Source organism: Phoca vitulina, unplaced genomic scaffold, assembly GCF_004348235.1.
Source record: "Phoca vitulina isolate PV1807 unplaced genomic scaffold, GSC_HSeal_1.0 scaffold28, whole genome shotgun sequence".
NCBI classification, from domain to species: Eukaryota; Metazoa; Chordata; class Mammalia; order Carnivora; family Phocidae; genus Phoca; species Phoca vitulina.
In genome coordinates, this window is record NW_022589731.1 from 1,231,246 (window position 1) to 1,243,708 (window position 12,463).

The following is a 12,463-nucleotide window of genomic DNA, read 5'->3' on the forward strand; positions in this document are numbered from 1 at the left end:
TTTCTATCCAGAAATTTTCTTACTCCATTTTTAAATTAAAGATTTCAACAAGTCTTTTTTGGGGGTTTTGAGATTTGGGGGAAGAGGACTGCTGTGATGGGAGAGGGCTGCTGGCAGCGGGATGATCACTGAGTGAGAAGCCTAAGAAGGTGTGAAGGTGTGTGGAAAGATGAGGGGCACACACACACACACACTCAATAAGAATTCTAGGCCTGGTAGGCACTTAATAAATGTCTGTTACAGACCAGAATTTTATTGCTATTAGAGACCCAAGCCCCTCATAGGAACAGTGAGAAACAGGTGCAGAAAGGCGGTGTAACTTATCTAAGGTCATAGGCTTCCTAAGTTGCAGAATTGACACCTGCAAGCAAGCGTTCCAGACCAGAACTTCCAGTTATCCTCCATAAGACCACGAGGTGGCGCCGCAGCACCAGCTTTGGCCAACGCTAGCGAAGTAGCTAGTCCTTAAGCCACACCTACATACTCGCACGCAGGTGCCCCCCCCCGCCCCCCCGCGCCAGGAATCCCCCAGCTGACCCATCCCGGTGTTGGGAGCTGAGAGGGGACTGAAGCCCTAGAATCCCAGGCCCTCACTTCTTTCCTGGACACCCAGCTCTCCTTTAAACATGGGGTAGCCTGAGGGGAGGGGGCTCAACCGCAACTCTGAATCATCAGGCCTTTGGCAGTCCGCGCACGTTTATTTCATTTATCTTTGAAAATGGGGGAGGGGAGTCTGGAGAAGGCGGGGTGGGCCAAGGGTCACTTGGCCCCCGGGGAACTGGTCCCTGTTCCTGGCCTTAGTCCCAGGGGCGTGGACTGTGTGTAGGGTGTGTAGGGCCCAGTCCATCCCTCAGGGCCGGCAGCGGGGAGGCTCTCTCCTGAGCTGGCCGCCCACCCCTCCGCCCTCCCCGAGCTGTCCCGGCACCCCTCTCAGACCCCGGGATAGGGGCAAGCCAGTCAAGACGACCCCAGTCCGGGGAGGCTGTGAATTCTCGCCCCCGCCCTCGGGGATGGTCGACGGACCGGGCCGTTCATACGGGCCGTTCCACGGCGTACTGACACGGACTGAGGTTGGCGGCCGGGGGCGGCCCGGGCACGGCGGGATAGCTGAAAGAGGCGTGCTGTTTGGCCTTGAGCCTCAGGCTGGCCAGACTCGAGTTACACGGGTCCCGATATACGTAGGGGGAGGAGGCGGCTGCAGCTGCGGCTGCAGCGGCCGAGGCGTAAGGGCAGGACACTGCCCCGGAGGACACTGCGGCCGGAGCCAGCCCGGGGGGCCCCCCGCCCAGGCCCTGCAGGGCCCCGGGCCCTGGCACGGTGCCCGGGGCGGCTGCGGCCGAGGGCACCATGGAGGCGGCGATGGAGCTGGGTGGCGAGAAGACGGGCTGCGAAGCCAGAGGCCCCACGTTGACTGAGTTGAAGGCGAACGGGAAGGTCTTGGCGGCGAGCGGCGGGCCGAGCGCCTTGGGTGGCCAATTGCCGTACGAGTAGCCGGGGTACACCTCCTCGTAGGGCGGCACCAGCCCCCCTAGCGGCACGACTGAGTCAGGGGCTACAGGGTCGGGGCGGGGGGCGCGTAGGATGGAGTCAAGCAGGGGAGAAGAGAACGGGAGACAGTGCCGGGGGAAAAGGAACGAGCGGCCTGGAGCGACAGGGTGGAGGGAGTCAGAGCAGAGGCCGGAGGCTGTGCGGGGCAGCCCACGGAGGCAGGGGCACGTCGGGTGTTGGGCCGAGGATAGGCAGTCAGGGCGGAAGCGCAGGTTGCTGGCTCCAGGGCAGCTCGCTGAGCGGCCAGTGAGAAAGAGGCCCCGGGCCGGAGCGGGAAGGTGGGCGGGGGCGCGGGGCAGGAGAGGGTTGCGGGTTTGGGAGGGCCGTACCCGCACGCGGGCCTCGGTGAGGTTGGTCCACACCGCGATCTCTTCGCGCGTACTCATGTCGGGGTAGCGGTTCCTCTGGAAGGTCGCCTCCAGCTCCTGCAGCTGCTGGCTGGTGAAGTGGGTGCGCTGCCGCCGCTGCTTCTTCTTCAGCGAGCCGTCTTCCGGGGAGCCGCCGGGCAGCGAAGCCGAGGCCTTCTCCGAGTCTGGGGGCCGAGGTGGGGGCAGGTCACAGGGCGCCCAGGCCTGCGCGGATTCCGCGTCTCAAGGACCTCCTCCGCTGACCCCTCACTCCCACCCGGCCTTCCACTGCCAGATCCCACCCCCAGGAGGGACAGAACTGTTCTCTCCCCTACCCCCAGTAGGGGGTGCGCTCACCACTGTGCTCTGGACCCTTGCAGCCGTGTTCTGGGAGTGGCGGGTGGGGAGTGCCCGCATCTGACAGCGAGAGGGCCGGGCTCCGGGCCTCCGCCTCGCTAAGCAGGCCGAACTCCATGGAGGGAGGACTCTGGAAGGGAGAGAAGACACAGGCCAAGTTGATGGGGATAAAATCTCCCGGTTATCGGGTTCCCAGTAGTGTTTCCCCTCAAGTTCACTGCCCCTTTCTCAGCTACCGACATAAAGCTATCCCTGTGTGGGGTACCCTAGGATAGAATAGGGAAACAGCAGCCTAAGGGGAGAAAGATGTGCACCCAGGGGTATTACGCACAGACATGCACACTAGACTGTGTTTTGTTCACTGCTGGGCACCTAGCTAGAACTCTGCCTGGTGCCCAGTTGGTGTTCAATAGATATTGATTGAATTAGCTAAGGACAACCACACTACTGCGCACCACGTGCCGTATACCACATCCTCAAAAACTTCAGTTCCTTCTCACATGTATGTCCGGTATCCACACAAACTCATACATGCCCCTCAGCCAATCACACCTGAACACAGTCTGAACTTCTGTTACTCTCCGGTGGGACAGATTTGATTTTGAAGCAGACCCAGTATGTCTCGCATGAGGATAACCACTGCTATTATTTATGAATACTTACGATGGGCCTTTACCTCATTATCTCTCTCCTCACAAGAATGCATCAATATTAAGTATTATCACCCTCGTTCAGGTGAGGAAACAGACTTGAAGTAACCACTAAGGTCACAGAGCTTAGTACGTCGTGAAACTGGGATCTGAACCAGGCCTGGGAAACTCCTAAGCTAATGCTTTTTCTTCATTTGCTTTTTCTATTTGTTTTCCTTGGGGCCCTACCCAGACACCCCCTCAGGGACTGGAACTTGGGGCTAGCCTCAGGGATAGAAGTCTAGCTTGGCCTTGCTTGGGTCTGCTTCAACCAGGACAGTCCTGTTTTTGCTTGTTTTGTTTATGCTTTCTAGGGAGATAGCATTTGAAGAAAGGATTCCAGGATCACAAACAAGTTTGAAAGTCCCTAGGCCTTCTGGCCTTGTCCGCTTCTGTGCCCATGCAGACACACCTCACCCCCTTACCAGTTCCACCCATGCCAGCCTCCACTGCCCCCCCCCACCGCAGCAGATGTGAGCTTCTTAAAGCCACATTCCCGCCCTTATTCCCTATCCCAGGAGACGCCCCAGGTCCCTCTCCAAGTCTCCCCAGTAGGGTCCCCCTTGTTGCTGGCTCTCCCAAGCCTCCTCTGGTGGGAGAAGGAGAAAGGGGCTCTAAGTGAGGCTCAAGAACTCTGGATGCCTCTTGGTCAGAGGAGAACCAAAGGAGTCTAGGGACAGAGGAACAGGGGTAAAGAGCTGGCTAGGAGGGGTCCATCTGCCTCTCCATTAACGGGGACTTAATGCAGGCTCTGCAGGGTGGCATTAATGTGGTGGATTAGCCTAGATTGAGATGTGTGTCACTTGGCTGTTCTGAATTTATAAGGAGCCTCTCTCTGGGAGGCGCAGATGGGCAGCGGCCTGTATTTGCACATGGTAATGCCCCCGTCAACCAGCTGAGAGAGGACAGCTGCCCCCCCAACCTCTCAAGTGAGATTGGGGGTGCAACAGAGGTCAAGGCAGGAGGTTGAGAAGCAGTCCCTGTTCTTTTTGCAGGGGGTGGGGTCTAGACTTGGACCTTTTTCTAAGGTTGGAGAGGCAGGACTGAAGGGAACCGGGAAGGAGAGAAGTCAGGCTAGGGGTGGGGATGCTCAGCTCACCTCCCCTTCCAGGTCTGTGGTCAGGAGTCAGAGGCTTGGGGCTGGCCCAGCGATGCTCTGATAGAAGGGACATGCCCTTGGGTGAGACCTGTGGCAGCCTTGACTAGTAGTTCTTCCCAAGTAGCTCAAAAGGCTTAGAACTGAGAGCTGGAAAAAGGGGTGCTCTCAAGTCTCCTCTTACTTTATACCCAAGATGCTCTCAAAATGCAAGCCATGCCCCTGGCTTCTCCAGAGGCCATGGGAACAACACCACTGGGAAAAAAGGGACGATTTGGTTCACCTGTAGGGAAAACTAAACCCCACCAGTGCCATTTGTCTTTCCAGTCTGCCTTGGCTCCAGATTTCCAGTATTCCAAACTCCCCTTCCCCCAGCATTCCGTACCTGTATCTCCGTTTCACCCTCAACTGCAGCAGAGGGAGGCAGGGTGGAGAGAGATAAGGGCCAGAGTAAGAGATGAGGCTGAGAAAGCAGAGTTCAGGCTGTGTATTCCCAGAGACAGACAGACACACATGCAGACACACACGAGCCCCCACTCAGACAAAATAAGCACTTGGACTTGGAGCTAGAGGCATACAAACACATACTCTCCCACACATGCGCTCCCACATTCAGGCAGACAGACCCACACCGTCACACAGTCTCCTCTCTCTGTGACAGGGACAGCTGCCTTGGCTGTTTTGGAGCTAGCCATTACTCTCCCCCCCTGCCTGGCCCCTCTGAACCTCAGCTCTCAGTCCCAGGAACTAAGGACTCTGTGGGGGAGGAGGAGGCCAAAGGGGCCAGGGGAGTGGTCTATACTCAGTGGCTGCTGGGGAGACCCTGTTTCCCTGGGTGGGGAGAAGTCTGAGGGAAGAGGATGGCTTGGGGGTAGAGGGTGGAAACTGCCCAGGCCCTTCCTAGGAAAGTAATCTGGAATAGCCAGAAGAAAATAGGTTTGGAGACAAAAGATCTGGGTTCATGTCCTGGCTCCCCAACTTACTAGCTGTGTGTTCTTGGCAAAGTACTTTACCTCTCTGGACATATTTTTTCATCTCTAAAAGGGAGATCATACTCCCTTCCCTACCTACCTCTAGTATTGTTATAAGGTTAAAATAAAACATAATGTAAAAATGAATGGGGATAAAACTCTATCCAAGTTGCTTCCCTGCGCCCCCCTCCCCATTCATTGAACAGATGTCTATTTGGCACCGTCTATGAGCTGGGCATTGAGTAAGGCACTGAGGATAGAGTGGTAAGTAAGATCTCATCCTTGTCTCTGCCTTTGCTTGAGTTCACCTTCCTAGACCCTGTATCACCCAGTGAAGAATTCCTCTGGTGAATAAAGGTGAGTACGCTGCATTTGAGAGTGGGATGCAAAGGTGTGTTGTGAATACTCGGCCCTGAACATAAAGGAGGGCCCAGCCAATAAGGTAACAGCAAAATGGGCAGAGTAACTGAAGCTGAGAGCCATGGTAAAGGGAAGAAGGAAACCTTCAGGCTCTTGACCGGTGTAGTAATAGTGGAAAGAGGGGTTGAGGCCGAGAAGAGCCCTGCCTGCAAAAATGAAAAGGCAAGAACACCACAGCCAGGCAGGCAACAGAGAGATAGACGGCGGGAGCACAGGCCTCCAGCGGACTCGAGTCCGGGTGGGCTAGCCAGGCAGAGGCTGGGGGCGCCAGGCTGTTGTCTGAGCTGGAGACAGGCTGGCTGAGGATTAAGCTCCCCCAAACTGTTGGAGGTCAGGAAGCTGGGGAGTTGGGACTGAGGCCAGGGGCTTCACCTCAATCGGTGGACAGGGACAAGCAGTAGGTCTGGAAGCTGCAGGATTGGTTGATGCTGGTAGGAAATACCAGGCAGGGGCAGAGAGAGTCAGGAGATAACAGTGGGGTGCTGAATCCAGCTCTGGGAGGGGCTGCCGGTCCCCCCTCCAGCCTTCCTGACACACCCTACTTGGGATGTATGGGCCAGGCTCCATGGTGTCAGGGTGACAATCCCCACACTGGGAAGAAGAAAGGACCTGCAGGTGTGCTTTGATTCTTTAGTAAAAGCTGGCATTACAGGAAGCCTATCATGGACTGCAGGAAGAACAAAACATTCAAGATATATTAAGGGGGAGAGCACAGGTTATCCCAGGTCAGAGAGGTCAGAGAGGGGAGGCCATGGTTCCCAAGGGACCCAAGCTCATGGCAAGAAGGCAACTGCCATGTGTGCCCACTTATGCCCTGATGCCAAAGGGGCAAATCAGGGCCTCAGCTAGAGAGCTCCCAAGTAGTTGCAATAATGATGCCTGGGCAGAAGGTGTACCCTAGACCTGAGATAGGAGAAAACCCTTGGAAGATGGAAGGGATAGAGTCGTGGCACCATGGCTCAGCTCAGCAAGTAGCAAGTTGGTGATAGAGTATAAACCAGGGCCCTTAACTAGCATGGAACCCGCCTAGAAACCTGGATCTGAAAGTAAGCCCTTTAAGTTCATTAGGGATGCTGAGGACCCAACTTGTCTGGTCTGCCGAGCTGCGGTGAGCAAATGGGCGCAAATGAAGACAGCTATAGACGAAGGTCACAGACCCAAGAGGAAACCCTAAGGCTTGAGTGGAGGCAGCAATGATTCTATGCAGTTAATTTATCAAGGGGTAAATTAGGGATCAGAGAAATGGGCCCCCACACCCACCCCTCCCCTTCCTCCCGTCTTTCCTTCAGCAAGTGTTAGGTGCTAGGACAGATCCCCAAGAACGGTAAGGCACAGACCCTAATTTCTAGGAGTCTACAGTCTGGGAAGGTAAACAGGATGGACAATGATGGGTTAAATAGGCCTAATTCTCACATTGTGGGGGGTCAGAGAGATGGAAGCCCATGTAAGGTGATATCAAGTTATGGGGCTCAGAGAATGTAGCACATGGCAGAGCTGGGAACCAGGGAGGCAGAGAAGGAGCAGAGGCTTCTAAATAAGAGAGCAGTACTGGGAATGAGCTGGCAGGTTCCGAGGGCAACAGGCAGTCTCAGGCGGCCAGGGTCTCAGTGTGGGCAATGGGAAATCATCAGAGGAAAACAGGTCAGGCTGCGGGAGCCTCCAATGAAGGGCATGGGGTGGTGCTTCAGGTCTGATAGAGTCTAAGCTAGAGCATCTCCAGCTTTTCCATCAAAACCTCCTAAGACCAGTAAGAGAGAACATCACTCTGGGAAACTGGGAGCACAACCTCGAACAGCTGCCACCAGTATGAAATTTCTTTGAGATCTCCAGCCTTACGTTAAAAATTGAAGCAAGTTTTGCATTCTATTCCACACTTAAGCATATTTATTTTGATATAAAAGTAAAGTTTTCTCTCCACGTCTCCAAGTGACATCTTCAAGTGACATCACCACACCAGGAAGATGGGGCACATTTCGGCTGCAGCATCATGCCCCTTCTACTCCTGACCTGCCTGCTCTCCCCATCCCCCGCTTTTGAGAAGCAGTACTCCAAGCAGTGGGAGTCGCTGGAGGCTTGTAGGCAGGGGAGAAACATAAGAGCAGCGGCTCTGGGACCTTTACTTGGCTGTAGTGAGCAGAAAGGATTGGGCAGGGGAAAGGTGGGAAAGGGGGAACTTAACTGAAAAGTGTAAAGAAGGCCCTGGGGAGGACAATGGAGAAGGAGTGGAGAGAATTTTGAAAGCAGCTCTTATTCCCCCCACTGCCTATCTTCTTTCCCTTTCTGTCCCCATCACCCTCATCGTGGGTCCCTGCACATGACCATGGGCTAGACACTCCAGATAATCCCAAAGCTCAGGACCTAATGGATCTTTCAGATTAGCTGCCTTCTTCCTCCCCACTCTCTAGGATGCATCATTCGGAGTGAATGGAGAAGAAAAGATCTGGGGGGCTCTGTCCTTCTCTCATGCCTATCCCCAGCTCAGCTCCAGCCTGCCTCCCTTTCCCCTCCTGGACCTGTGTCCCAGGCCCATATTCACATCCTTGAGCAGGAGGCAGGCAGAGATCAGATCAGGGTATGTGGCCTGGTGGAGGAGTTAAGCATTTGGGGAGCTCCCTAGAACTCTTCTTGGAGAGGAGCAGGGGTAATGGCTGACATTGGAAGCTTGGGATAGGGTGTTCCATCTGTCATTGAGAATCTTCCTATGTCTGGATCAGGGGTGCTATCAGGCTTCTCTAAGACTTGAGACTCCATCCTTCCAAACAAAGATTCTGTGGTTACAGAGGACCTACAGTTTGGGCATAATAATAGCAATAATGTTTCTTACTTCTGTGGTGTTTCTCCATTTGCAAAGGGCTTTCAAATACATGATTTCATTGAACTCTTACAACCACCTCGGGTAGCAGGAATATCCATCCTTATTTCACCTCTAAGAAGATAAATTTGTCCAAGGTGACAGAGATTGAAGAGATTCGAATCCAGTTCTCCTAAAACCAGGGTCTGAGCTCTTTCCATGCCTTGCCCCCTCTACTCCAGCAGCCATTTGTGGTTCTGACATGCACTGATCCTCCCAAGCCCTGAAGGATTCCATTTCCACTTCCTGCCTCTGCCTCCTCTCTGGAAAGCTCTGGAAGTTTGCTGCCCACTGTGTGCCAAGGAACATTTTCCTATTCATCTTGAGTTTGCATCACTCCAGTTCTACGAGGCCCCCTCATCTCCCATTTCAGGATTTGGGGAGCAAACAAATCTGCTTATCTAGGCCTTTCATTATTTGTGGATTTCCATCCTGTTTCACCTTCCAGAGGCCTAAGCTTTTAAGTTTGCTCTCTCTAGCAGCCCCTGGCTCCCCATTCTGTGGATCATTCTCTGACCCTTCTCTGGGTCCATAACATTCTCCCTAAGAGCCAGTGACCAGGCATGCACTCAGCTACATGGCTTTATGCAAGGATGAGAGAAAGTTCTGTCTTTTGTTTCCATTCATCTTTATTATAAAGCCATTACTTTTTGGCCTTTTTGGCAAATGCAAAACTTTGGGCTAAGGTCTTCAGGGAACCATCTGCAATGCCTTCGCTATTCCTTTCCTGACTCAGAGACTTTCATTTCACCCATAATTTCAGTGATTTTCAAAGGTGATGGGAGCACAAGCCCCTGAAAAGTGTATCAGAATATGGTAGGAGTAATTGGGGTGTACCTTTATATTTATCAAAAGGGGGCAAGGACAAAAAAGGTTGAGAAACAATGTCCTAGCCAGTGATAAGCAAACTTTAAAACTGAGGAATGGAGGTGAGAGTGTGGGGAATACATATTATATGTCATTCATGGGTGGAGGGCAAGAGAGGTTGAGACCCACTTGTTTAGATTACTGATTGCTAAATACATCACTTGCACTTATCCCATGAAAACTCAGTCCCCAGCTGAGTTGTTTTGCTTACTTACACAGACTGGGAAAGTTCTCTCTTCTCTGTTCCCTTTAGCTTAACTGGGCTCTGGTTAAACAGATCGGGTCAGGGTGGGTGGTCACTATATGGATCCAAAGGAATCAGGGCCCTTTCCCAGCTACAGAAAAAACAAAAGGGACAGTTGGGTAGGGCTGAGACATCCTTCCCAACCAGTCTTGGAGGGCAGTCTAGGCCCCATGTTGACCCCAGAGTCTGGATTCCATGTGTCTCCTTCCTCTCAGCCATCAGGGTAGTGTTGGGATTGGTGGGGTTGAGAGAGCCAAAAGGGAAAAAAACCACAGGGTTTGCTTTGCTAAAGGGCTGCAGTTTTCTCTTTGGGCCTGGGATCCTGCCTCTTGCAGGGAAGGAGCCTTTAGCCTGCTGACAACCAGGTAGGAATTCAGGGCTATCTGGTCAGCTGTATTGGAATTAGGGGTTGACTACGAGTTTGTGAGGAAACTGAAGCTGTCAGGGAGGCTTGTGTTGGACTCCTCCTTAGCCTCCCATTGCCCTTGTGGTTCATTTTCCCCTTTCCTTGTCTTCTACTAGTTGTCCTGCCATGGGCTTTCTCTCCTCAAATTTGGATTCTAGAAGTGCCGGGTGATGCTCAGATCTAGTCTGGGTTGGAGGGTGAATGTCCCCCAGCGCCACTGCACTCCAAGGCCAGGCCTTTACTCTCATTTGCCTGCTCCTGGCATCCCCTCACCCTCACCCTGCAGCCCTTAGGAGCAGAAACTAGTTTGCGAAGTGTGAGCCGGGATTTGAGGCGACCCACCAGAGCGAACCCCACTGAACACGCAGCTGGGCAAGGCGCGGCCGGGTACATGGACATGCCACTCGGCCAGGGACATTCTGTCCGCCCCTGCCGGACAGAGCGCCTGCTCCGGAGAGACCCACCTAGCCTCCCCGGACATTCTGTCCGCTCTGAGCCCCGCGCGCTGCGGACATTCCGTCCAATTCCACGCGGCTCCAGGCCGAGACCCATCCGGGCCCTGACACCCCAAGCCCGACTTGCCAGCCCCGCCGCCTAGTCACTCGGGCTGCCCAGCTTTGGCCCTGCGGCCCGCACAGCGGCCATCTGACCCGGTCGCAGCCAGGCTCCCACAACACGGCTCCTATCCAAACTGCGAAGCGGCTGGGAAGAGAAGCGTGTGCAACCAGACTCACCCCGGCTCGCAGCCCCTAGAGTCTGAGCCCTGGGCGAGGGGCGTCCGGAGCCGCCAACTGCCCTCACGCTGTGCGGCCGCCGCCAGCTCCCCCCGCTGGCCAGGGCTTCGGCAACCCCTTTAGCTCCCTGGCTGCCTGCCCCGCGCCCCCGAATTCCAGGGCGCTTTCTGGTAATGATTTTCCGACCCTACTCCCTGCTTCGCGGAGCTCCTGTCCTGGCTTCATGTCTCCGGCTTCCTTCTGGATCCCTTGAGTCTCCCTCTTCTCTGTCCCCCGAGTCCCGACGCTGAGTTTTCCTTTTCCTAAGTGCTGGCCCCGGGTCTGCAGTACGCCCTCCCAGTCTAGACCCGTTCCCCAGGCACCGTTCCCCAGTTCAGCCACCCAGGTCCCGTTTTAGGGATCCCGAAGTTCGGTCGTGGCCCCTCGGCCCCATGAGCCCCTGTCCCCGCATAGTCAAGCACTCACAGTGAGTCCCGCAGCAGGCAGACTCCCGGCAGCGGCGGCGGCGGCGGCAGTCTGGAGGGCAAGCAGGGGCCAGGGGCCGGGCACCCGGCCGCGGTGGGGGCCGCCCCCCTGCGCCCGGGCCGCCTCTCCGCTCCGGCGCTCTCCGACTCGCAGAGGGAGAGAGTGAGCCTCGCGGCGGACTGCCACCCCCCGCCGGCGCCCATTCACTTTATGGCAGCCCAGGGCGCCCCCAGCCCGCCGCGGCGAGCCTCGCGCGTCGGGCCCCGCCCCCTTCCAGCTGCGCCGCCCGGGCTCCACCCTTTCCAGCTGTGAATTTTCAGGCCCCGCCTTCGGGGGAGGGGTCCGGCCGGCGCACCGCCAAGAAGCCCGCCCCTTGGCCAATCGGAGGCACTCTTCAGCATTGGGCCACGCCCCTCCCCACGTGGCTGAAACCTCGCCGAGCGAGACCGTTTGGCAGAGCCAAGCGGGCTAGAGTATAGTGGCCCCGGTGGCCCCGGAGAAGTGGGGCCAGGCCGCCACCCTGAACGATGTGCAGTGGTGCCGGGGGAATAGGGCAGCCCGAGCGCCAGGTGGGAGGGCGCACGGGCCGGGAGAGGCCACCGGGTTTCAGCGCTTGGTTGCCGCTCACGTTTCGCAGATTTTCTCCACTTGTCGCTGTCTGTCTCTCCGCGCTTTTGTCTCTGCTCCAGTCCTCCCACATCTTGCCTTTCTTTCCTCTTCTTTTTCCTCCGCCGCTTGCTCCTGCTGTTTGTCCCTCTCCTCCCTCCTCTTCCACTTTGAAAGACTAATTTATCTTTCTCTGTGCTCTTTTTCTTCACATCTTTCTCTCTTCCTCTTCTCGGCTATCTCCCGCCCTCTCCCCCTACCTTTCCTCTCTTCCAATTAAGGCAGCTTCGTGGACAAAGCAGGGTTTGGAATGAGGCAAACCAAAGAGTCATTCTAACCCTGCTACCAACATTCTAATCCTGCCACCATCACCGAGTGACCTTGGACAAGTAACTTAACTATCACCCGTCCTACTCCTGCCTACCCCTCAGAATTAAAGGAAGCTCTCTCTGTCAGTACTTAGGCTGGGCACTCAGGCCTGGGTGGTTCGCCTGTTAGTCTGCACCCTTGGCTTGCCCAGGCTATGCTCTCCCAGCCTTAAGAGGGCTAGCATCTCCCTAGTGATACCAGGTTCAGTCCTGTGGGAGAGGTGTGGCCTTGGTGCTTGCTAGCTAGGGAGATGCAAGGAACAGGACAGATGTCCCAAGGAACATGTGGAGTCAGGCTGGGTAGCTTGGGTGCCCTTGAGGGCCCTAAGTGATCCTAAAGGAAATCTGACCAGTCATGTCTCTGCTTAAAACCCTGCAATGGCTCCTAATTGTCAAGATAAAGGCTAACCCCCCTAGCCTGGCATACAAGACTTTCAGCACCTGACCCTGTTTTTTTTTTTTTTTTTTTTAGTTAAAGCACAGGGACAGGACCC

The 12,463-nt window shown here is 55.3% G+C and overlaps 1 protein-coding gene across 1 annotated transcript; it reads right to left on the bottom strand.

The window, feature by feature from the left end:
* Positions 1-817: 817 nt before the first annotated feature.
* Positions 818-2,370, bottom strand: PITX3 (paired like homeodomain 3). Its single transcript, XM_032423491.1, has 3 exons — positions 2,253-2,370; positions 1,793-2,080; positions 818-1,540 (listed from the first exon to the last, which is right to left on the bottom strand). Exons 1-3 carry the CDS (start codon positions 2,368-2,370, stop codon positions 1,032-1,034), a joined length of 915 nt encoding a protein of 304 aa, XP_032279382.1. The 3' UTR covers positions 818-1,031.
* Positions 2,371-12,463: the final 10,093 nt, after the last annotated feature.